The 23784-nt window shown below is 38.6% G+C and overlaps 1 protein-coding gene across 8 annotated transcripts in view; it reads left to right on the forward strand.

The window, feature by feature from the left end:
- MRTFB (myocardin related transcription factor B) overlaps nt 1-23784 on the forward strand; it is a 276493-nt gene that overhangs the window by 179618 nt on the left and 73091 nt on the right. The window contains exon 1 of one of the 8 annotated variants that reach the window (XM_036992065.2): nt 1419-13762. The exons of the other annotated variants lie outside the window; for them this stretch is intronic. Within the exon in view, the coding sequence (XP_036847960.2) occupies nt 13642-13762 (121 nt within the window). The 5' untranslated portion in view covers nt 1419-13641. Of the gene's footprint in view, nt 1-1418; nt 13763-23784 lie in introns of those variants that run through there. 8 annotated transcript variants of the gene reach the window in all.

The raw sequence follows: 23784 nt of genomic DNA on the forward strand, positions 1-23784 counted from the left end.
CACTTACTGTGTTTGTATTCAGATTTGGTTGTTCCCTCATCATTGCAGATTTCATTAACTTATTTTTGAGTATGTGATTTATTAACAAGTTTCCAAAAATAAAAAGTATACAAAAAAACTATGTCCTCAGAAGGGTCACTGCCCACCTCTCTCCAGCCCATTCCCTGCCTCCCCTCCACCCACTGAAGGGAGTCATCTCATTAGTGTTTGACTTACCCTTCCTTTCATTTTTTTCTCCTCAAATAAGCAGCTCTAAGAATATTTTCTTGTTACCCCTTCTTTCTCACAAAAGAGGGAACATTGATACTGTTTTATGCTTTGCAGTTTTTGCTTCACATCTTCTGAAGACTACCTCGTATCAGTTCATAGAGATCTTCCTTGCAACTTTTTACAGCTGTGTAGTACTCCATGGTATGGGCGTGCCATAATTTATTTAACAGTCTCCTGTACGTGGACATTTTAAGTTTCCAATATCTTGCCATTACAGTCCTACAGTAAATAACTTGGCATATACCATTTTATAATGTTGAAGTTGTATCTTTCAGGTAGATTCCTAGATCTGAGATGGCTGAAACAGAGGTAAATGCACTTGTAGTTTTGTTTGGTATTGCCTAATTCCTCTCCCAGAGGGGTTGTACCAGCTTGCACGCCAGTCAACAATGTATGAGCATGTTTATTTCAACCATACCCTCACCAACAGGAATGTATTATCATAGCTTTTTGCCATCTAGTACTTGGTTGTAATTTTAATTGGATTTCTCCAGCTATGAGTAAGTTTAAACATCTCTTCATATGTGTAAGGATCATTTCAGGATCTTTCTTTGGAGGAGAGGGTGAATTATATGTTTATTTCTGCCAGATAATTAAGCCTGACATTTATGTACTGGCAAGATTAGCCCTTCCACCTCTGTGTTTTTGTTTTAATGTGGCCAGAATTTATCAGTCTTTTCTTTTATTGCATTTGGATTTGGGGTCACAGAAAACCTTTCCCTATGTCCAGGTTTTAGAAGGCTTCCATTAGTATATATTTAGAATACTCATGGGTTTGTTTTTTTAACACTTTTATCCCTTATACACTTGTTTATTTTTATCTAATAAGGCTTTTTCTCCTTCCCATATATAGTGCTTTTTTTCCTGTGTTTTCTTGATTTGTCTTGGGTGTTCTTATTTTTTCCAGATGAACTTATGTATCAGCTTGTCTAGCTCCATTAAAAAGCTCTTTGGGATTTTTATTGGGATTGTTTTCCATTTGTATATTGATTTAAGAAAACTGATATGTTTATGAACTGTATTATCCTATCCAAGAACAAGGACTATTTTCCTATTTGTTCAAGCCTATTTTTTTGTTTTTCAGGAATTTGGCACATTTTTTTATTAAGTTTATTCCCGAGTTTTTCTCTTCATTGTTGCTATTATTGGTGGAGTTCTCTCTATTATATTCTCTTAACTGCTTATTATTTCTTTATCAGGCTTCAGACTATTGATTTCTGTATGTATTTGAATTTGTCCTACCTGCAGTTTGCCAGGTTTCTTGAATCTGTAAATGTATGTATTTCATCAAATGTGGGGAATTTTCAGGCATTACTTTTTGCAAATAAGTTTTCTGCCTCATTCTTTGTCCACATGCTGGAACTCCAGTTGCACATAAGGTAGACCTTATGATACCATTGCATGGGGCTCTGGGGCTCTACTCTTTGTTTTTGTTTTTGTTTTTTAATCTTTTTTCCTCTGAGGCACATAGTTTGCTTTTATTCTTTTATTCTTATTGATACAGGGAATTTTAGTTTTAAGTTTTTCTCTGATCACGGCTTTAAACATATGCCATGAAGTGCAATTATTATTGTCATTATACATTCTGCAGTTATTTCAGTTTGTGTTTTTACTCTTTTCTTTGAGTTAATGGAAGGTGTTATTAATTTCCAGGGAGACAAGCCTTTTTAGTTTCTCCACTTCATTAATAATTTCTAGCATTACTCCATTGAGTATAATATTTTTTTCTTTATGGAACTTTCTGAAGTTTTCTTTGTGTCCTAGCATGTGATTGTTTTTTGAGTATTCTGTGTAGATTAGAAAAGGTCTTCTCTATCATCAGGGTGTAAAGTTCACTGTATATTGATAAGATCTTCTTACTGATCGTGCTATTTTGGCCTTGTAAAGCCCTACTTACTTTTCGTCTACTTCATCTGTCTTACATGAGAGTGACAGGTTAGAGCCTCCTACTGTTTGTGTGCTTCTGACTGTGTCACATGGCATCACCTGTCCTTTTTGTTTTCTGACGGTAGTTGTATTGTTTTATGTGTAAGTACAGTGTCATATTCTCATATTCTCATTACTGGTCATGGCATTTAGCACTGAAAGAGGTCTTTCTTTGTCACATGTGCTCTTTTTGTCTGGCTTCTTTCATTCAGCAAAATTCTTTTGAGATTGATCCACATGGTTGTATGTTACTCTTTTTTATTGCCTAGTAGTATTCTATTGTGTGGCCTCACCAGCATTTATTTATTCAGTACTATGTGTGATGGTTATTTGCAATTTCTGCCCATTACAAATAAAGCTGCCAATAAAGTCCTATTGAAAAAAGTGTAATTTCTTCAAATGCTGAGCATAAATCTACTGTATGACTGAGCTCTTATACAAAAGAAGGGAGTATAAATATCTATACAAAGATTTATAGATAAATGTTCTTAACAGGTTTATTCATAGTAGCTCAAAACTTGAAACTACTCAACTGTTCATCAGTAGATGAATGGATAAACAAAATGTGATCTGTCCATACAAGGAATTAATACTCAGTAGTAGAAACGGACCAACTGCTGATATATGCAGCAGCATGGATGAACCCAGAACCATCATGCTTAGTGAAAGACTACTTCTGTGTGATCCCATTTACTTGGAATTCTAAAAAAGGCAAACGAATCTACAGTGACAGGAAGCAGATCAGTGATTACCCGGGGCTGGGTGTGGCCAGGATGCACTGCAAAGCAGGGGTAAGAAGAAACTTGTGGGAATGCTGAAAATGGCCCGTGTCTCAGAATGCAACCACAGTTTCACAGGTGTGTACCTCCACCAAAACTTACCATATCATTCACTTTAAATGGATGTATCTTACTGTTTTTTTTAGCTCAGTAACACTGATTTTTAAATGTCAGATACAACCAAAAAAAAATGAAACATATTTTAGTTAGTTGATTGTAAGGAAGATGCTTATCATCTTGCCTGGACTTGCTCAGTTGAAGAGAAACTGACCATGTGAACATGATTAAAACACTGAAATAGATACCATAAGAAATAAAAAGGTAAATGAGATGCAGTTCCCCCTTTTGAAGATTGTAAAATTTACTAAAATGGGGAGGGGACATCAGGAATAAGAAAAGTTCTAGACAGGCTTTGAGAGAAAGCCTGGAGGAGTAGTTAAAAGCATCTAGTCTTTCTCAACCAAGGGTCTGTGAGAAAATTATTCCCTACAAATGTGATTAAAGCTACTGTTTTCCTCAATTCTCCCAAGAATGACATAGCTAATACCTTTGTAGAAACACAGGAGAAAAGTTAATTCACTCTATATAGTGCACGCCTTTGGGCGTTAGGGCTTAATTCTCTCTCAGAACCCACTGAGAAAAGCTAGCAGACTGAAGCCATTCTTCCTGGGTTAAAAATCTCTCCTCTCTTCCTTAAAAGCTGTGTATTTGGATGTTACTTAAGCTGTCAGTGCCTCACTATACAGTGGAGGTAGTAGCAGAGTTATTGAGAAAAGCAGACTGAGTAAATGAAGGTAAAGCATGTAGCACTGTGCATACGTAAAGTGTGCCACTACATGGTAAGCGACCTGTAAACTCCAGGGACCATCCTCATCGTCGTCGTCGTCATCATCATTCACCAAACACTAAGTCCCCCATGACCGTATTATGAGTGTTCTGAGTGTGGAGAGAAAAAGACCAGACTCCCTGGGGGTGCTGAAACAGCCTAGGAAGCTTCTGAAAGTGACTAATCCTGGAACTAGTTCTTGAAGATTGCCTGAATACAGTGTCCATGAGTGGGATCAGAAACAGAATTTCAGGCAGAAGAACTTGAGTAAAGACAAGGAAAATTAAGAGTGCATTAGGGGATACTGAGAAGTTAAATTTAACTGAAGCATAGGGAACATGTCAGAGGTTAATAACACTGCTCAGGAAAGTAAGAGACAAAGCATTGATGGCTTTGAATGCCAAGCTAAGAAACACGGGCAGAATTAGGTAGATAGGGGAGAGGCCCAGATGAGTTTTGGTAAAATAAGTGCTATTCATTTGTTCATTCAAGCAGCATTAACTGAGCAGTCATAGTATCCCAGGCATTGGGAGTACAAGGATGAGTAAGACAGCATGAACTGGTTTTTAAGTGCATTGTTTGGAGCTGGACCAACCTGAGGTCTAGGCTAGCCCATTACTTGCTGGGATTGGTTTTTTTTGTTTTTAGTTTTTTGTCTTTGTTTTTCCATCAAAGTCAAGCAAAGACGTATCTTACAAAATTTCAGATGATTTAGTCCTGAGTGTATTATAAAGTCTTTAAGCCAAGGGTATCTTAACTACAGAAGGAAAACTCATTTAGTAACTGCCATTTAGGAAACAAGAAGTGCATGATCCAGAAAGAGTATGGGTTTATGTATGCATGGGTGGATGTTCAGAGTTAAAGGATGATGGCCAGTGCAAAGGTTGAGGTTAATAAGGGAGAGCATTTAGAACTATTCAAAATCTTATGAGGTTAGAAAAAAGCAGAGTCCAAGGGGAAATACAAATATCTTGGCAGGTAAAAGGATTCTGATAGGAAGTATATGCAATTTATTGATGACAGTTTTCTAAGTTGGTGGGAAGGAACTATAGTCCTAAACAAAGAATATGGATTCCCCTTGGCAAGAAAAAGAGTCAACTTCTTCATCAAAGACAGGAGGTAGAACAGGAGTGAGAAGATCGAGTGGAGCTTATGTCTGAAGACTTCAATATGAGTAAATCTAGGGGCCCAGGTTACTTGCTGAGAAAAATACGAAGATGGTAATGTAGTGTGCTCTTGAGAAAAATGGTAATGTTTCAGAAGAGTGGACGGTTAATTCAAAGAAGAGTAAATTAGACATAAATATGACATGGTTTTATATTGGATTTTGGTAGTCATCCTGCCTCCAAGCCATGCTTGGGATTATCTCTACCTTTGTCAGGACTCCCAAAATGGCAAAATAGGATACCCACTCAGAGTAGGTGGACAGAGGCACCGGATGGTCCCCATCTCATGATAATGCTGTGGAAGCCAGGCAACATAGTACATGGGTCCCTCTTGCCCTCTGACTTACACGGTGAAGTGGTGTTTCACAAGCTTAGGAAATGGATAGAACCTTTAAAACATTAGTAGATGGCTTAATTTTTATTAGTATAATATTGCTGACTTATGAATGAAGTATAAACTTGTGCTTAGTAACATTTACACAGCTACAAAACAGAAGCAATTTTGCATAGATTTACCAAAATGTACAAAGCTAATGAAATTCAGATCCATATTAATTATTTACAAAGCTTAGAAATAGAGGAAGAATTCAAATGACTTTTTAAAAGCTGATGAAGTATATTCTGTCATTTCTGGATTATCCAAACTGAAAACTTGGGAGACAAATGGCACTGGCCACTTACATACGGGAGCAGTACTTGGACCGAGAGACACTGTTATAACTGGCGACTGGACTGAGAATGGGCTGTGACGCATGTGTCTGCCTCACCCACCGCTTGCCCCATCCTATAGGGAGCTCTCTTCTTTGATCTAAGCAGAGGTTAATCAGCAAGCCATTAATGGTAAAATTCCAATCCTGGAAGACGTTGCCAGCAGTTGCAGTTCACATCTTCAGAGGATAAAGCAAACACAAGAGGGTGGATGTCATCTAGCTAGACACACCTGTATACTAGGATGAAAAGTTATAATAAGCAGAAATCACACAAATTATTAGGCTGTTTTGCCTAATATTAGGCTGTTGTAGTATTCAGTTATGCTACAATACTTAATTTTTCGAACCATTGATATTCTTTAAAAGTCTTACTATCTTAGAAACATCAGAAAAATGTATACTTGCTCATGAAACAGTGGTTTCCATAGGGGTTAATTTGTTAATCTCTTTATATCTGAGATGCCGTATGTATGCTATCCATATACTTAAAAAGTAATAAAAGGTGGGGGGGTAGATAAGGGGGATAAAGAGGCACAAAAATCTCAATCATAGCCTAAGTTGGTCACAGGGATGGAAGTGCAGCATGGAGAACATAGTGGTTCTGTAACATCTTTCTGTGTAGATAGTAACTGAACTAGTTGGGGTGAGGATTTAATAATGTTTGTTACTATTGAATCACTATGTTGTATACTTGAAACCAACATAATATGTCTATCAACTATACTTCAGTTTAAAAAAATCATATTAGCAAGTATGTAAGAGTACTTGGGCATAGAAAAATTAATAGTGCATTCAATCCCATGAGAAGGTTCTTATAACCCCTTCAAAGACCTAACTTACTCTTGGAGATCTCTGCTCTGGAGAGAGCTGTGACTTTTTCATCTGTAGAATGTAATAATTTTGAAGAATTATGAAGGGGTCTGAGATTTTACATTATTTGCAAGCTAACAAGTTAGTCACAGTTTCATGGATGTTGGCAGAAAGCACAAAACTCCCAGGCGAAAGAAGAGAAAATAAATAAAAAGTGACAAAAATGAAGTACTTTTAAGATAAGCTGTCCAATTTCAAAGATAGCACTGCTTAATTGTCCTTTTTTACAAAAAAAATATTTAAAATTATTACAAAATTATTTTTAAATACTATAAATTACCAGGATTATTAAATTTGGCTTAATAATTATTAAATTATTGGGATTTACCATAACCATCTAGTAACTATTTATAGATATATTTTCATAATGGTGTTCATGATGTTAAAAAGGAGAGATTAAGAATCAAATATGTATTTTACTAAAAATGTGGTTCCTTAGGGGAAAAATGTAGGGATAACCTGGATTGAAAGTTTTCTCCCTAAATGCGTCTAATCTAATTAACTATACCTACATCAATTTTGTAATACCATGGTTCAGACAGTGTGAAGGAGGGCCTAAAGTGGGTCTTCATTTAGTTCAGTGAGTGGCTACTTAAGGACCTGTTACAAAGCACCAAGATGTGAAAGGTGAAAAGAAAGGGCGCATCTCCTCCCAATACGGTGTCAAGAATGCTACCAGAAATGGCAAATAACTAAAAAGCTTTTCCTGTAAGACAAGGAACAAGATAAGGATGCCTACTCTCACCACAAGAAAAAGAAACAAAAGGCATCCACCTGGTAAGGAAGAAGTAAAATTGTCACTCTTGGCAGATGACACAGTATTATATATAGAAAACACTGAAGACTCCACCAAAAACTATTAGAATTGATAAGTGAATTCAGTATAGTCACAGGATACAAAATCAGCATACAGAAATCTGTTGCATTTCTGTATACAAGTAATGAACTAACAGAAAAAGAAATTAACAAATCAATCCCATTTACAATTCTATCAAAAAAAGAATAAAATACCTAGAAATAAGTAAGCAAGGAGGTAAAAGACCTGTGCTCTGATAACTACAAAATACTGATGAAAGAAATTGAAGATGACACAAATAAATGTAAAGTTATTCCATGCTCATGGATAGAAAGAATTGATACTGTTAAAATGGCCACACTGCGCAAAGCAATCTACAGATTCTATGTAATCCCCATCAAAATATCAATGGTAGTTTCCCCAAAACTAGAACAAATAACCCTAAAATTTGTATGGAACCATAAAAAACCCTGAATAGCCCAAACAATCTTGAACAAGAAGATCAAAGCTGAAAGTATCAAAGTCCCTGATTTCAAACTATACTACAAAGTTACAGTGATTAAAATAATCTGGCACTGGCACAAGAAAAGATACATAGACCAATGGAACAGAATAGAGAGACCAGAAATAAACCCACACCTATATGGCCAATTAATATATGACAAAGGAGGCAAGAATATGCAATGGGGAAAAGACAGTCTCTTCAATAAATGGTGCTGGGAAAACTGGACAGCCACATGCAAGAGAATGAAACCAGCAATTCCACTTCTGGAAACCCACCTGAAGAAAATGAAATCATTAATTCAAAGAAATGTATGCATCCCTATGTTTATTGCTTCACTGTTTACAATAGCCAAGATATGGAAGCAACCTAAGTGCCCATCAACAGATGAATGGATAAAGAAGATGTGGTACATAAGCAATAGAATATTACCCAGCCATAAAAAAGAAGGAAATCTTGGCATTTGTGACAATGTGGACGGACCTGGAAGTTATGATGCTAAATGAAATAAGTAAGAGAAAGATGAGTGTCATATGGTTTTGCTTACATGTGAAATCTGAAAAGCAAAACAGAAGTAGTCTTAATAAACACAGAGAGTGGAAGGGCAGAGTTAGGTGAAATGGGTGAAGGGAGGGGATAAAGAGGCACAAATTTCAAATTATAAAACAATTTAGTCACAGGGATGGAAGTATAAGATAGGGATACAACTCATAATGTTGTAGTATCTTTTGTATGGTGACAGATAGTAACTACATTTACAGTGAGCATTTAATAATGTATATAATCGATGAATCACTAAATTGTTCATCTAAAACCAATATGCTATTATATATAAACTGTATTTCAAAAAAAAGAAAAAGAATGCCAGTGAAGCACAACTCAATATTGGGCGATCTCTTTGCATTCTGTTACTACTTTATTTATTACCTTTGAATGTTTTCTCATCGGTGAAACACTGCCCAGTTGGTAATATTCTCAGATTTTTCCTTGTTGAAATGCAGCATCATCACAACGATAATCTTTTTTATCAGCAATTTTGTAAGCATAAATTGACTCTGCCAAGTTTTTGTGTTTATATCCCTTGAGCTGTGTTTGTTTCTGTCCTGATTCCCTGAAGCCTTTTTTGGATTGTTCCTAGTTGCCAAGCCGTACAGTTTTTCTCACGCTTATTAAATATCTGTGCTTGTGGTAGTGGGAAAATTAACTTGATTTGTGATACTCTCTTTGATACTAAAACAGCTTTTTTGAGTGTGTGTACATACAAACACTGTGGAAGCAGATTTATCATAGCCGAAGTGACTTTAATTGCCTATCATTGGAAGTTAAATATCACTCATGACAATAGAGCCGAACGACACTGAAGATGATGTAGCACCTGTGGTGAGGAGGAACGTGGGCAAACCTGCTGGGAAGCAGTTCATGTCTTCTACTTCTCTCCCAGCCTTAATTGAATCCAAAAGATATTATGGGGGGCTGAGCATGGCAACTGCCCTGTGGGAGTGGGGGCAGCGGTCCACTGTAGGTTCAGAGTCCACGTGGCAGGAGAAGACATGATAGGGTTTGGCTACAGCAATGACAGTAATGGGATGAACAGGGTCTCCATGAGTGGGGTGGCAGAGATCATGGGAGACAAGAGGCTTGCTGCAGGAGAAGGTGTTACAGATACAGAAAGGGGAGAAAATGGTAATGAACCTGTGGCGTTGGATTGGAAGTGGAGGCATCAGGATGAACTCATGGTTTTCAATATATAGAAATAAGTATAGATGTATATACTTAAATAAGATCTATATTTACATCTGTTAATATAGAGATATGTAAGAGTGTGTGTGTGTGTGATACACATAAACTCGCAGACATACTCCCTAACTCTGTCTACAGAGGGCCTGAGAGCAGTAACGCCCAAACAGCAACAAGCACACCTCGCGTTCCAACCTTGGTTAGTCAGGGGAGCGGGAAGGGTAAAAGATGGGCCTGGAACATCTTGTACCAGAAAGTAAGAAAGTGCCCAAGAAATGATGGGGTCATGACAGTAAGAAACAAGTCAATCTGAAGGGACTCCAACTGGCCAAATATGGAATGATTTGGGCATCACATAAATAATGGTAGGAACATGTTATAACCCCCTGAATAAAATAGGAATTCATGAGTCCGTGCTGATATTAATAGACAGCATAACCCAGATAAAGAGAAAAAGAGAACTCTTTTTCTTACAGTAGGAGGTGCTACTGATAAATGTAGAAGGAATGAAAGAATTTTCAAAATCACTATTTGGCAATCATCATAGTAATAAATAACTTGGCCCCACAAAATAATTAAGTGCAATGAGAAAACCTAGTTTTATCAAGAGGAAACCTGGCCAATGCCATATTGGTCAAAGTAAACATCTTCAGTTATAAGACAGATTGAATTTGTGCACTACCTGATAGGATGCAAAGAACACATTACTTCTGTGGTGTTCTTGCCAAAGCCTGCATCTAAATCATGAAACACATCAGACAGACTCCACAAAATAACTGACATACTGTAATCTTCACACTTCAAAAAAAAAAGTCAAAAAAGACTGAGCAACTGTTCAAGATGGAGGAAAGCTAGAGTGCCTTGATAACTGTGCTGTACGTGACCCTGATCCTGACCCTTTGGCTATAGAGGATGTCGGAACAATCGGTGGAACTTGAACAGTCTCTGTGGCTTAGAGGTAGTGATGTATCAGTGTTAATTTCCTGTTCAGGATGGTTACATTGTGGCTGTGTAGAAGAATGTCCTTGTTTGCAGCAATCACATACCAGAGCACTTAGGGCAAAGAAGCATCATGGCAGGGCCTGATCCCACATGGGTCAGGAAAAAAATGCTCTGAGTGTGGGATTATTTCACATTTTTAAAAGTAGAGAAATAAATGTTCTTTCAGGCATACTCACCACTAGAGAAATTATTTCCTTTCAAAACTATAGAGACAACACATTTGACATAAACCTACAGCAGGAAAATGCGTTTCCTTATTGAAATTGTTTTATGTTCATCTGAAAGAAAAATAATAAGCTTACAGAGGATTCTTAAAAGAGAACTGTTTTATTTCTTAACACACTTGACACACTCAGTACACACACACACACACACACACGGACGGACGGACACACACGGACGGACACATAGAGCCAATAAAGAATTTTAAGTGGCTGGGATAAACCTGTGTATCTACTCAGATTTCTAAACTTGTGGCCTCAGAAACAGTTGGGCAGGATTTAAAAAGCAGCATCCTGAAAAAGAGAATGTTGGGTTTATTGTTCTAGTTGTTCTTTTTACAAAGTAATTGAGAACATAGGTGGAATCAAGCTGCCTGTTTGGAATCCCAGCGACCACATATAAGATATGTGACTTGTGACAAAGTGATTTTTCTAGGCCTCAGTTTTCTCACCTGTAAGTTAAGATAATACTGTTGAACTCAGAGGTCTGTCAACAGGATAAGTGAGATAATATATGAAAAGGACTTAGACTGTGGCACATTAAAAGCACCGAATAAAGTTGGCAGCTTCTCTCATTATTTCAGGAAAAGTTAAAATGCTTTCATAAGAGCATTGTGGTGTGATTATGTTGGCTTCCTTCTCCCTCCCCAGGAGTAGAATTACTGGGAGGCCATAAAAATTACAGCCTCTGCTGTTAAACCTGTCCCAAGATCAAACTAAAGCCTGGAAATGGAGCATATCCTAGAAGACAGCAGGCATTACCATGCAGTAGAAAAAAAGACTTGGGCTTTGGGGAGCTAAGACTTTGGTTCAGCTCCAGGCCTGCCGCTTATAAGCTTTGAGGCATCGATCTTGGTCTGTGAAATGTCTGCAGCGTACAGATACTCGTAGTAATCACAAGAGGCTCTTAGGGGTTAGATGAGGTCAGTTTCACAAAACCCCTAATAAAGTGACCAACCTTAAGTATGTTCTCAAGAAATGATGGTTATTTTTCTTAAACCTTTAAAGGTGCAGGAACATCCAAAAGAAGAAAGGCTTTAGGATACGAAATAGTAGCCTAGCATTTGAGGGCATTTTTAAGAAGCGTGATAAGAGGATCGCTGTTTGTTCCTGAGGGGTTTAGCCTACCAACAATGGGCTTAAATTGCTTCAGAAGGAATTTCAGATGACAAGAAGCATGTCATGTGTCGTGTAATCCCATTCCTGAGCGAGGTTGGGGAAGGGCAGATAACTTCCCAGAACAGGGTGGGTTTAGTGCACACTTGCCTTGGAACCAGAACAAAGCACAGAATCATCTAGTCCTCATCTCTGTTTAAGTGGTGAAGAGAATATTGATTTTTCTGGCTATAAAAATATAAGCCCTTAATTATCCCTTAGCAGGATCATGTCACATTCAAAACGTATGTGTGTATTTTCTTTTAAAGAGAACATGCTTCCTTTAGAGACCATTCAGTTGTTCATCTAAAATGAGTGATTCTTGGATATTGACCTAGGACTTCTTTAAAATTCTGAGTATTAGCAAAAGAAATTTTCCTTTTATACTTTCTTCTTTCATTCATTCACTTAATTGAGCAACAAGTATTTATTGAGAACTAATGTGCCAGGAACTCTGCTAGCTTTTGGTTACAGTGAACAGCTCAGACCCCTAAGGATTCAGTCTACTGCTCTTAGAACCTCTAGTGGGTTTTACGGGAGCTCTTTGCAGCAAACGAGTAGTCTTTGAACCATTTTAAAAGATCAGATTCTTTTGGCTACCGCCCCGGGCATACACGTTCGGTGTGTATGAAAACAAGCATGTCTCCATTTGCCTGGAATCGCCACACACAGGGATTCCCACCGGGCTGCGTCCTCTGTGTCGAGTGGCTCGCAATCTGTGACTTGCAGGAGAGGTGCCTGTTTTGATAGCTCATGTGACATTAAACTTGGGCTGGTGCTGGTTGAATCTGGTATGAGAGAGAAGCCCTGAGTGTCTCTGCTTTTAATACGTGGGAGGAGATTTTTCCTGGGAACAATCATGGCGATGTGAACTCTTCGGCCGACTAGTGGCGCAAAGCAAAACTGCAGCTCCGGTCTGAACCGGCGAAGGCGGAAAGCGGCAGTGAGCGTACATTCTTTATTACAAAGAGCGCTGGCTCTGCCTGTGAGAGCAGGACGCAGCAAAAAGCACACCACAGAAGACCTTTGGTAGTGCCTCTGTTTGTATCCAGATATGCTGGTAGCATGTTTGTTCAGCGTGGTGCCTTTGCTGAGATAAGACCCCCTTCCTTTAGATGCCCGAGACTGCAGTTTGTTTAGCTGGAGAACTTAATGAGTAATGAGTGTGCTTGTCTGGCTGATAGAAAGTATTTCCACAGCCTGCGGCCGTGTTTTATAGGGAGCGGGAGAGAGACCACAGTAAGCAATTTGTCTTCTTAGGGATCAGCAAAGTCTTCTCTTTTAACAACTGCAGGATTTATTTTTAACTGCTTGACTCAGTGTTTGTCAGATGATTCGGACCATCAAGCTGCAGCTTGAAGTACCCAGTGCGGGGGAAGCTAGAACGGCAAGGGAAAGGGGGCTGTCTGGGAAAAGGGGTGGGATCTCAGCATCATGCCTCTGTGGCTCTGCCTCCCAATGTGAGAGAGGGTTTTTAGAGCTCTCAGCAGCAGGAGTGTATTTGCAGGTCAGGCTGGGGACTAAAGGGTAATGGCTGCTTAAAGACATAATAGCCCCGTGATTGGAGTATTGTGAGCAGGCACCCAGGACCCGGCACCAGCGTGTGCTGAGCGCCAGCCTCTGCTGTTAGGCACACTGCGCTCTTCTGTTTGATGCTGCCTGTCTGCGGAAGCCGCGCACCATGATCGATAGCTCCAAGAAGCTGCAACAGGGCTTCCCAGAGATTTTAACTGCTGGGGATCTCGAACCATTAAAAGAGAAGGAATGCCACGAGGGGAGCAACCAGAAAAGTCTCAAGGAAGGTCAGTGTGTCCGTGGACGTGGGCGAAACCCCGCGTTCCTACTGCCATCAGCCAGGCTGCAAGGCTCTGTCTGCTTCCCATGCTGTGTGTCTGCTTCCACTGTTCACTCATGTACCCTACACAGTCTAAGTTCTTTGAAAGGAAAGCTGAATGCTGTTCTTGGTAGCCTTCCTAAAGATTCATTAACTAATAGAACTCTAGGGATTTTGCAGTAATTAATACGGTAAGAGGACTTTGAAGCCAGTCATCATTTCAGTGAAATCCTTCCAGGTTCATTTTGTATATCTTCTCATGTTCTCCAATTTTTTTGGTATCCCCCTTCCTACCGTAGGAGAGGCCATTTCCTTTTCAATATTATTTAGTGTTCAGAATACTGCTTCTTCTAGGCTTACAAACACAATTCTAGGAAAATTAATTTTTTTCCAGTTAACATGTTTATGGTTTTTATTGTTTAAAACCAGTAAGGTAACTGCTCTTTCTTAATTATATCTTTAAATGACTGGTTTACCTGGTTATAATGCATGTTGCATCAATTTGTCTTGTTTTTAAAAGCATTTGCACAGTTTTGTTGTTTTTGAGTAAAGCAAAAAATAAGTTTAAGAATACTGTTAGTTATTGTTAGTGGCCACTGCCTAGGTACCTCACTGATTGATTTTAGAAAATGGCCAAAGGTGTGGGCATTGCTGGCCTCTGCCTGGCACAGTGACGCATGGCAAGGCCAGTCCACGCAACTGGAGATAGGAGCTATGGCTGAAGAAATTCAGGAACTACAGAGATTAGATTTTTCCTAAATTTGAGCATGAAGGTCACCCCCTCAGTGCTTGTCTAATTTTAAATTTGGTTTTGTAGAGTTCTTTGTGAAGTAAAAAAAAAAAAGGCCTCACAATACCCTTTTCATTTTATCTGCTTTCAGCTCCTGCCATCAGCAACCCCCTCACCTGTCCACTCACTCACTCTTGCTCATCTTATGAAGACTCAGAGAGTTAATGTAGAGATATCTGCCTAAGTAGCAGTTTGAGCTTCTTCCAAAAAGATAATTGCTTCTTTTTTTCCTCAAATATTTAGAATATGAGAATGTGATGATAAATTGTTGCAAATTTAAAAGATAATAAGAAACAGTAATTGGACTTACTGGAGTTGAACTACTTTTGGGTATGGGAAGAAAAACACATCTAGATCGAAGCAAATGACACACAATGAAGTATAAATAGCTGTTGCCAGGAACCAAACAATGGGGTCGCCCTCTGCTTGTGCACAGCAAGCCTTAGTGTAGATTTGTATAAAATCAATACCAGTGGAGTTTTTAGGACACATTCTGGAGATTCACTCAGGGGAACTTAAATTTGTTGAATTATTAACTTAGAAGAAAAAGTTAAGAATTGTCTGTGCATCATTTAAGTCAAGTTCAAATGTTAAGCTCCTATTAATACCTTTAATTGAAAACAGTTTTTGTGCTGCTTGAGAAACTGAGAAAGTGAAGGAAAATAGAATAGGAGAAATAAAAAGATGTCACAACAGCAAAGCATGATAAAGGAGCATAGAAACCAAGGGTTTAAAATATAAAAACAGGATAGAATTGTCAACAAGAACAGCAAAGTAGAGATGATTACATAACGTATAGATTGTTTCCTTAGCAATAGACCATGCTGTCCATTTATACATGCAAACTAGTGAAAGGGCAGAAGAGCAAGCACACAAATGCGTAAGTGAAGTAAACTTGGGATCAAATCGCAGGCACACCATTTTCTAGCTTTGTGACCCTGGACAAGTTCACTGCTCTGAGCCTTCATTTCCCATTTGTACAATGAGGAGAAATAATACATACTTCATAGTGTTTTTATGAGATGCCTGGTTTAATGCCAGTTTGTCATACCTCATTTTTTAACCCTCTGTTACATTTTCCTTTTATTTAAAATTTAATTTTTAAAACCCTATGTATATTTACAAAACAAATGTATTCTATATGTTACTGTTATGTAAATTAATAGGAATAAGGAGGTAAGGGGAAAGAACCTTTATATTTTAAAACACTCGACAGAAATGACTGAATGATAAAATTCATCTCTCACCACAGTTACATTGATCTAGGTTTTGCTTTTAATCTCAACAGATTGTGTTTCTACTCATTTTCTGGTAGAGGGCTAATGGTGAGGAAAAAAACAGATACCAGGGGTGATCTCTTACCTCAAAGTTAGTGACCCTGAGTCACTGAATTTAATAAGAACAGAAAAAAAAATAGAAATTCTGCAGAAAGCAGCTTTTTTATTTGGAGTAGTATGAAAATAACCTGGTTCCTAAGTAAGATTGAATTGAACTCCTGGAATTCAGTGTGTCACAATCTCTGCCTGCAGATGAACACCAGGGGTCAGCTTATCAGACTCACAGAATGAAGCGTTTGGACAGGCCACTGCTGGCTTCATCTGCTTTTAGGCCTTGGGTCATACGACAGTTGTATATACCCACGAAAGCTTATTGATAACAGCAGCAGTTGTTCTAACACTAAACCGCCCTAGAGACTAATTAGATCCTGTGTGCTTTTGTCAAAAGAGACAAATATGTAAGTGACCATTAGTAATGCCTAATGGTTTATGCCTCATGTATTAGGGACACTAAAAATGTTTTTGGTATCAACAGTGTTCAGTTTTCCATTCATTTTCAGCAAAGTTGGTTTTGGTTTTTGTTTGTTTGAAAAAACAACCTCTGGGATTTTTTTTTTTTTTTTTAATGTCTGGATGCCAAGTTTCCAGGAATGAAGGAAGGATAAATTTGGGTCCATTTAGTTCTAATTGCATGGACGCAGCTAGGTCTCCACTGTTTCTGACATGTGTCTACTGTAAGGGGTTGGAAGTCCACTCTACTTGACAAGTTGTTGCTCTGTTTCCTGCTGACATTGGGATACTTTAGAATTCCTCTAGTTGTTGGTACTAGTTAGCTGAAATTATTATTAGGGGAAAAAACAGTCTTTGTGAGCAAATACTTGTAGGTGTAAAGAGTTTATATAACACCATAACAAAAAAGTGTGTAAGACCTATACACAATTCAGAGGAAAGTGTTCAAACTGTTGACTGAATAGTTGGCAGCACATACTAGAGAATTATTTGAATAACACAGTGTATCATGTCATGGTTTTATTCATGTTTATATTAACTTTTCGATAAACACCAATCCATATGCAGAATTGAAGAATATAATTATTTTCTGCTTCAGGTGAGAATAGCAGTACCTTGAGTTTTCCTGATCGAATTTGAACAAAGAATTCGTCTCAGACTAGTTTCTTTTGTCAAAGCAGCAATAGGGACTCTCGACTTTTGACTTGTCCACAAAGGAGTTAGAACATTTTCTAATTCTGTTCAACATGAATGATATTTAAGTTTAATTTCTGAGTCTAGAACTGAAGAAGGATATTACAAGTCACTGGCTTGACAACTGAAGAATTAGTGATTACAAGGGGAAATCAAATAAATTGAGATGATTTAATTCAGATAAGTGCTTTAATATGAATCATTATTGAGATAATCGTAATACCAGTGCTACCAGCTAGTTATATCCCATATTTATCAAAGACAAAATGGTAGCAAATGGGTTTAAAAAGGAAAACTTGATGCTTCATTTACAAAGCTCTCTTAAAAAATGGCAAGAGTAAAATACCACTGCAAGAAAACTGGGTTGTGTATCAATTACTTTGACTAAAACTAACTGCTCTGACAACCCCGCAACTCCAGTGTTTTAACTGAAGTACATGTTTTACTCAAAACACCCTCCCAGGTAAATCAGGTAGCTAGCTGTTCTAGTCAGCTGCCCTCCAAGAAGTGCCTTGGGGCCTGGGCTCTTTCCATTGTGTGGCCCTATGTTGGGAGAGGAGTTAGAGATTTGAGGGACCACATTCCCAATTCTGTCACAGGCTTGTTAATAAGAGTTGAGATAAAGTATGTGAAAGTTTGTGGTAGATTGCATAGTAAACATTGGAGTAGATCAATGTGGTGGAATGGGACATGGCTGTGTAGAGCTATTTAAGAAAAAAATGCTCATTTGCAAAAGATGCTCTGAGCAGTCCAACCTGGGGAAACTAAATTAAACAAATACCTTTCCCAAAGGCACCAAAACTTTTTTAAGTGATGGAAAAGATCTCATACATCCTCTCCCTGCACTGTCCATTAGCCATATATGACTGTTTAAATTTAAAATAATTAAAATTAAGTAAAATTTTTAAAAAGTCAACTCCTCCATTACAGTAGCCGCATTTCAGCTACTCAGGAGCCACATGTGGTTGGTGACTACTGAACAGTGAACAGTATAAACCATTACCACGACTGCAGAAAGTTCTACAGGCTGGTGCTGCTCTGTGCTGCCCTCCTCCACATCTGCTCACAGGGCTCCTCCTGTGACCCCAGCCTCACAGGATCAGCTTCTTACAGCCCCGATCCTGAGAAAGTCACTTGATCTGTCAGCTGAAAACAATTTCTTCTGTCCTTATATTCCCAATAACTTGATCTGCATCTCTGTGGTATTTGAATTTTTTCTATTGTGAGATGTATCTGTACTCTGTCTTCACTGTTAGACCTTAATATTTCTTAGGGATAAAATCCTTATTTGGATCATTCCTGTACCTCACCCCTAGTGTCCTGCATCTCACAGATATATTGTTCTTATGCAGAAAGTACTAAAAAGTACTGTATTTCTCCCTGCCTTCTTATACAGAATATAATTTGAACTATATTACATTTAGGTATAATTTATAATTCGGTTATAAATTAATAGCTAAGCCAAAATCAAATGCAGTGCTGCCATAAGGCACTGTTGCGGTGTATAAAATCATTTGCCCAGCACAGAATTATTACTAGATTCCTAGAATTGTTATTCATTGTTTGATTTTTGTCATCTGCCACTTCCAGGTCCTCTCTCTTTTCTGATTTGTCACTTATAATTTTCTTTGAAGTAAGCACCAGATTAACAAAATGTAATAATAAATGGAATTCTGATTCTGTTGTTTATTCAACTAAAGTATGTTGAGCCACAGTGGGAGAAACAAATAGGCATTTGAAATAAAGAATGCTACAAAGCCTTCTCTAAGTAAAACATGTGTATTCTGCAACATCTGTTTTTATTTCTCTGGTAATTTATTCTTTGTTTTCTATCAGTGTTTTACATAATTGAAAGTGTTGTACAAGTGATGTGTCACTAAATTAATGTTTTTTAAAAACAAATTTGAATAGTGAGTATGGTCCTTATAATAAAATCAAATAACATACAGGTATGAAGGAAAAGATAAAATATTCCTCTTCCCAGACATGATTTAACGTTTTTTTAAAAAGGGTGCATGTTACTTTTGAGATGAAATTATGTAACTTTTTATGAGAAATAGTTTCATTTGGCAGAAATTTGAGCACTTCTACACAACATCATGCCAGAGATTATACACCTCTATAAGCCATTTCAAGAAGCTCACAGCCTGAAAACCTAAAAACTGCGTGATACTGTAGAAATTAAGTATGCACTCACGTAGAAGAGATAGCAGAAGAAGCCCAGATATACTTTGGTCCAGTGAATGAGATTACAGACTATGAGGTCCAGGCCTCTCCAGCTATAGACCTGGATAGCCATCTGCTTCCCTGAAGGCTCTGGGAGCCTCTCGCTTTCCCCGTGAAACGTGCCCTGCACCTCTGTCCATCTCACAGAAACTTAAAGGCAGCAATTTTTGACACCTTCCTTGACCTCCTTCTCATAATCTGTCACCCAAATCCTGTTAACAGATCTGTCAAATCTACCTCAAAAAGAGCTCTTACCACTGCTCTGTTTCACTGGGCCCATCACCCTTGTACAGATCCCCATCAGTACATCCTTACAGGAATCTTGACTCAGGTAGCAGTGGAGCTGCCTGGCTGGCTCCTCCCCACCCATGATGGCCCCTGCATTAAGTGAGGCCCTGCTTCTGCCTCCAGAAGCACGGTGTAACTTCTTTCTCCCTCCGTGGCTGTTCTCTCCCGAAATGCCTTTCCCTGCACGTGCCACCCGCACCCCACTGGCCTGAACAGCTGTCACTCATCCTTTCATCGGCATCATCAGGCACAGTTGCTGTGGTACTAAGATAGCACATAAATGATGAGAGTTCTCAGTCCTCTTTATGTTTTGGTGGGCAAATGGCACATGTGTGTAGGTAGATACATGAGTGTATGTATAGAGATTGTGAATGTGTATGTGTGTGAGTCCCATTCCTGACTCCCTAAAATGGGAGAAAAACCTACATAATGAGCCAGGATCAAGAGAGTAAGGTGTGCTTACCATTCGAGGAAAAACTGGAGGTAAATAATATTCCACAGTTTTCCTGTTTCATTATTACTTGTCCTTTTATTCAGAGAGCCTGTCATAGGAATTTGCATTAAGGAATTTGCATTTCAGAGTCATTTATACAACATGTATTTTACTATTTTAGAGGGATTAGGAAGTGCTTTAACCTGTGAGTACCTCTCCCTATAGCTGCACAGTGAAATTCTACTATACTGGTGGAATATAGAATTTCTGATTGCCCCCAAAATAAGAAGAATAACTTTCTTTTAGAACCAAATGGGGTAAGAAATCTAGAAGTTCAGGTGTAGAACAAGCATGGTCCTACAGATTAAAAATTATCTGAAAAAGCAAATCAAGTATTGTTTTAACCTCTTTACATTTCTGGTTATTAGAAAATTAAGTGTATGATTTTGCTTTTAAAGTGCCTGTTATTTGTACTATACTTCTGTGTATTCCACTGTGTACTTTATTTCCACTGCTTTTTAAAATGCATATGTGTATAATGTCTTTCTGTGTGTTTGCCACAGGCTAGTGTTACCCCTGCCATTCTGTACCAGGCCTCCTGGCTTGACATCACATTGTCATACCATGAGAAGCATACTGTAATTTCATTCCAACTTTTGACAAAAAGGAGAAGGGAATTTGTGTGAAGGTATGATCAGTTTAAAGAAACATACCCTGTTTTTAGCAGTCTGGTTCCATGGTAACAGAAGCAGCAGCAAGCCACAGAGTTATCAAAGTGCCTGTAAATTTCCAAGGCTGAGTGCTGAAAACACTGTCTTCCTGACCTCATGTTGCAGATTAATGCAGGAAACTACAGTGTGTTAGGCTGGACTGTTTCCATTTTAGTTTTTTACTTCATTTTTGCTTTTAGAAGGTAAATGCTGCATTCTAGACTGAAGGAACAGTGGTTTAGAACTGCAGTTTCTACCACCTGCCTCTTCCCTCCACACCCCGCCCCCACCCCCGTGGGCTTAAGGATGCAGTAGACTTTCTGACCTTGAAATGGAAGGTAGTGTTTTCTGTGTAGTCTGAGGCTTAACTTTATCAAACACTAATTGGCAGTTTTTTAGTTAACTTGATGTTGTGTCTCCCTTTCTTAAATAGAGGATAATCATAATATGAGAATTCCTGATCAAAATGTTGTTTGCTCCTCGTGGAGCCAGAGGTTTGGATTTGTTGCACTCTGTGTGACACTGCTTCTGCTGGACTGCAAGTAGGGACAGAGTGTGCTTCCTCAGGCTGATGGCATGGCTCTTACGGGACCAACCACTGCTTTATTTGGGGCCGTTTGCCTTCCAGTTTTTAGAATTACTTCAAGAAGGATCTTATTTATTTGTTTAAGTACTTTGTTTTTTAATTAAGGTATCATTGATATACAATCTTACAAAGATTTCACTTGAGCAACATTGTGGTTTCAACATTCACCCATATTATCAAGTCCTCACCCCCCATTGCAGTCACTGTCCATCAGTGTAGTAAGATGCTATAGAGTCATTACATTTCTCCATGCTGTACTGCCTTCCCTGCGACCCTCTACATTATGTGTGCTGATCATAATGCCCCTTAATCCCCTTCTCCCTCCCTCCCCAACCCCTTTCCCTTTGGTAACCGCTGGTCCCAAGAAGGACCTTACTTTATAATTGGCAAATTCGACCCCTGAAAATATAACCGATGAAATCTTTGGTTGCTACTTTTTAATCACCAATGAGAGTTACTTACATGCTTTTTTTCTCTTCTGCAGTGCAGCCTAAATCCCACATCAATTCTAAGTGGAGATGAAATCGGTATCTCCCAGTTTTCATGGTCTTCACTCTTTTGTCCATCACCTTCTCCTTCTGGTTGTCTTTTACCTCAAAACAACCTCATTAAATTTTATCCTCTGTTCTACCAACATCAATTCAAAACTGCCCCCAAGCTCAGATTCCTGCAACAAAGCGAAACATGTTGGTTCTGCCCCATGATAATCACTTGCCCATAGAGAATCCTTTTGGTGCCATATTCTTAAATTTGGCCTAGAATTCTTTTCCTTGGCCAAATTATTCACACTTCCAAGTGGTGAGCACTTTAGAAGGTGCTAGAATAGAAGGATGAGGTCTAGAAGGGGAAATAGAGGCCAAAAAAAAAATCCCAGCAAAACCTAGAATTCAGGGTGGCGAGGAATATCTAATGTAGCTGCTGTTGTAGTTATCAAGTCATTCAAAGATGAAGTTACCTTTAGTGGTTAATGGAATTAAGGTGGTGAGAGGGGGCTAGCTAGGGGGTGTGGGAAAAAAGAATTTGGATTATTGTAATTAGTTTCTTAAAGTATTTTGTTCTACTAACTGTTCTTTTTTTTTTTTAATTGAAGTTCACATGACATCAAGGTAACCATTTTAAAGTGACCTGTTCAGAAGCATTAAGTACATTCATAGTGTTGTGCAACTACCTGTCTATCTAGTACCAGAATATTTTCATCATCCCAAAAGAAAATCCTGTACCTTTAAACAGTTACTCCCATGCCCTTCTCCCATCCCCAGTTCCTGGCAGTCACCCATCTGGGCTCTGTCTCTGTGGATTTACCAGTTCTGGATATTTCACATATATGGAGTCGTATAATATGTAACTTTCTGATTCCGACTTCTTTCACTTAGCATCATGTTTTTCACTTTCATCTGTCAGAACTTCATTTCTTTTTATGGCTGAGTAATACTCCATCATATGGGTATACCAAAATCTATCTATCTGTTCCTCTGTTGATGACATTGGGACTGTTCCCGCCTTTTGGCTGTTGTAAATAGTGCTGCTGTCAATGTGTTTACACGTATGTTTTGAGTACCTTTTCAGTTCACCTGGAAGGGGAACTGCTGGGCTACACCAAAAATTTTATGTATTGAGCTTTAGAAAGAACTGGCAAATATTCTAATTTTGTATTTTGTGGTCTTTTTGTCTGCTGAAAATGATAGGGTTGAGAGCCAGTGGGTGACTTGCCAGTTTCCAGACAGACTTCTCTCCCCCAAGCCATTGCCTTTATTAGGTGGAGCATTTCAGTAATAAATAACCATGTTTCTCTTTTTAAATTGGTCTTCACAATCTGCAATGATTGTTTCAAGCCTCTCTCACTGGCCTCAGAAGGAACTTCTTCTTCATTCATCTCACTTTCAGCAGGTGACTTTTCCCCTTCTCTCCCACCCTTCATGGGCAACATCTTGAAAGCACGGCCCCCATTAACATCATTCACACCCCTGCTTAACCACTCCAGTCTTTGATTTCCATCCCTTCCTCCAAACATGACCCCCTTCTAGAAACACTTGTATACACTGTCCAGGATCATCATCCTTCTGAGGCAGCTTCCTCTGGCTTCCTTTGTTGGCACTTCACCCCCTAGCTGACATACAAAGGACTTTTAATTGTTGGCTTTCCTAGGAACTTGGTCCTGGGCTTCTCTGGCCTTCTCTTTCTATATTGTCTACCTCAGCAAACTCCCAGGGCTTCAAATACTACTTTAGTGACAACTTCTGAATTTCAGTCTCCTGCCAAGACCTTACCTTCTGAAACCTAGACTCGTAGAGCCAGTTGTCACTTTGACATGTGCACTGCTAATTTAAACATGTCTGAGACTGAGCTCTCTAAAGGCCACCTCATGCTCTTCATCTCAGTAAATGGCCTACCCAGGTGTGTAAGTCAGAAACCCAGGATCCTCTTTGCTACCACTTTATCCTTCAGATAACAACATGCAATCCCTTACCACATACTGT

This window comes from Manis javanica, chromosome 10 (genome assembly GCF_040802235.1).
Source record: "Manis javanica isolate MJ-LG chromosome 10, MJ_LKY, whole genome shotgun sequence".
Classification (NCBI taxonomy): Eukaryota; Metazoa; Chordata; class Mammalia; order Pholidota; family Manidae; genus Manis; species Manis javanica.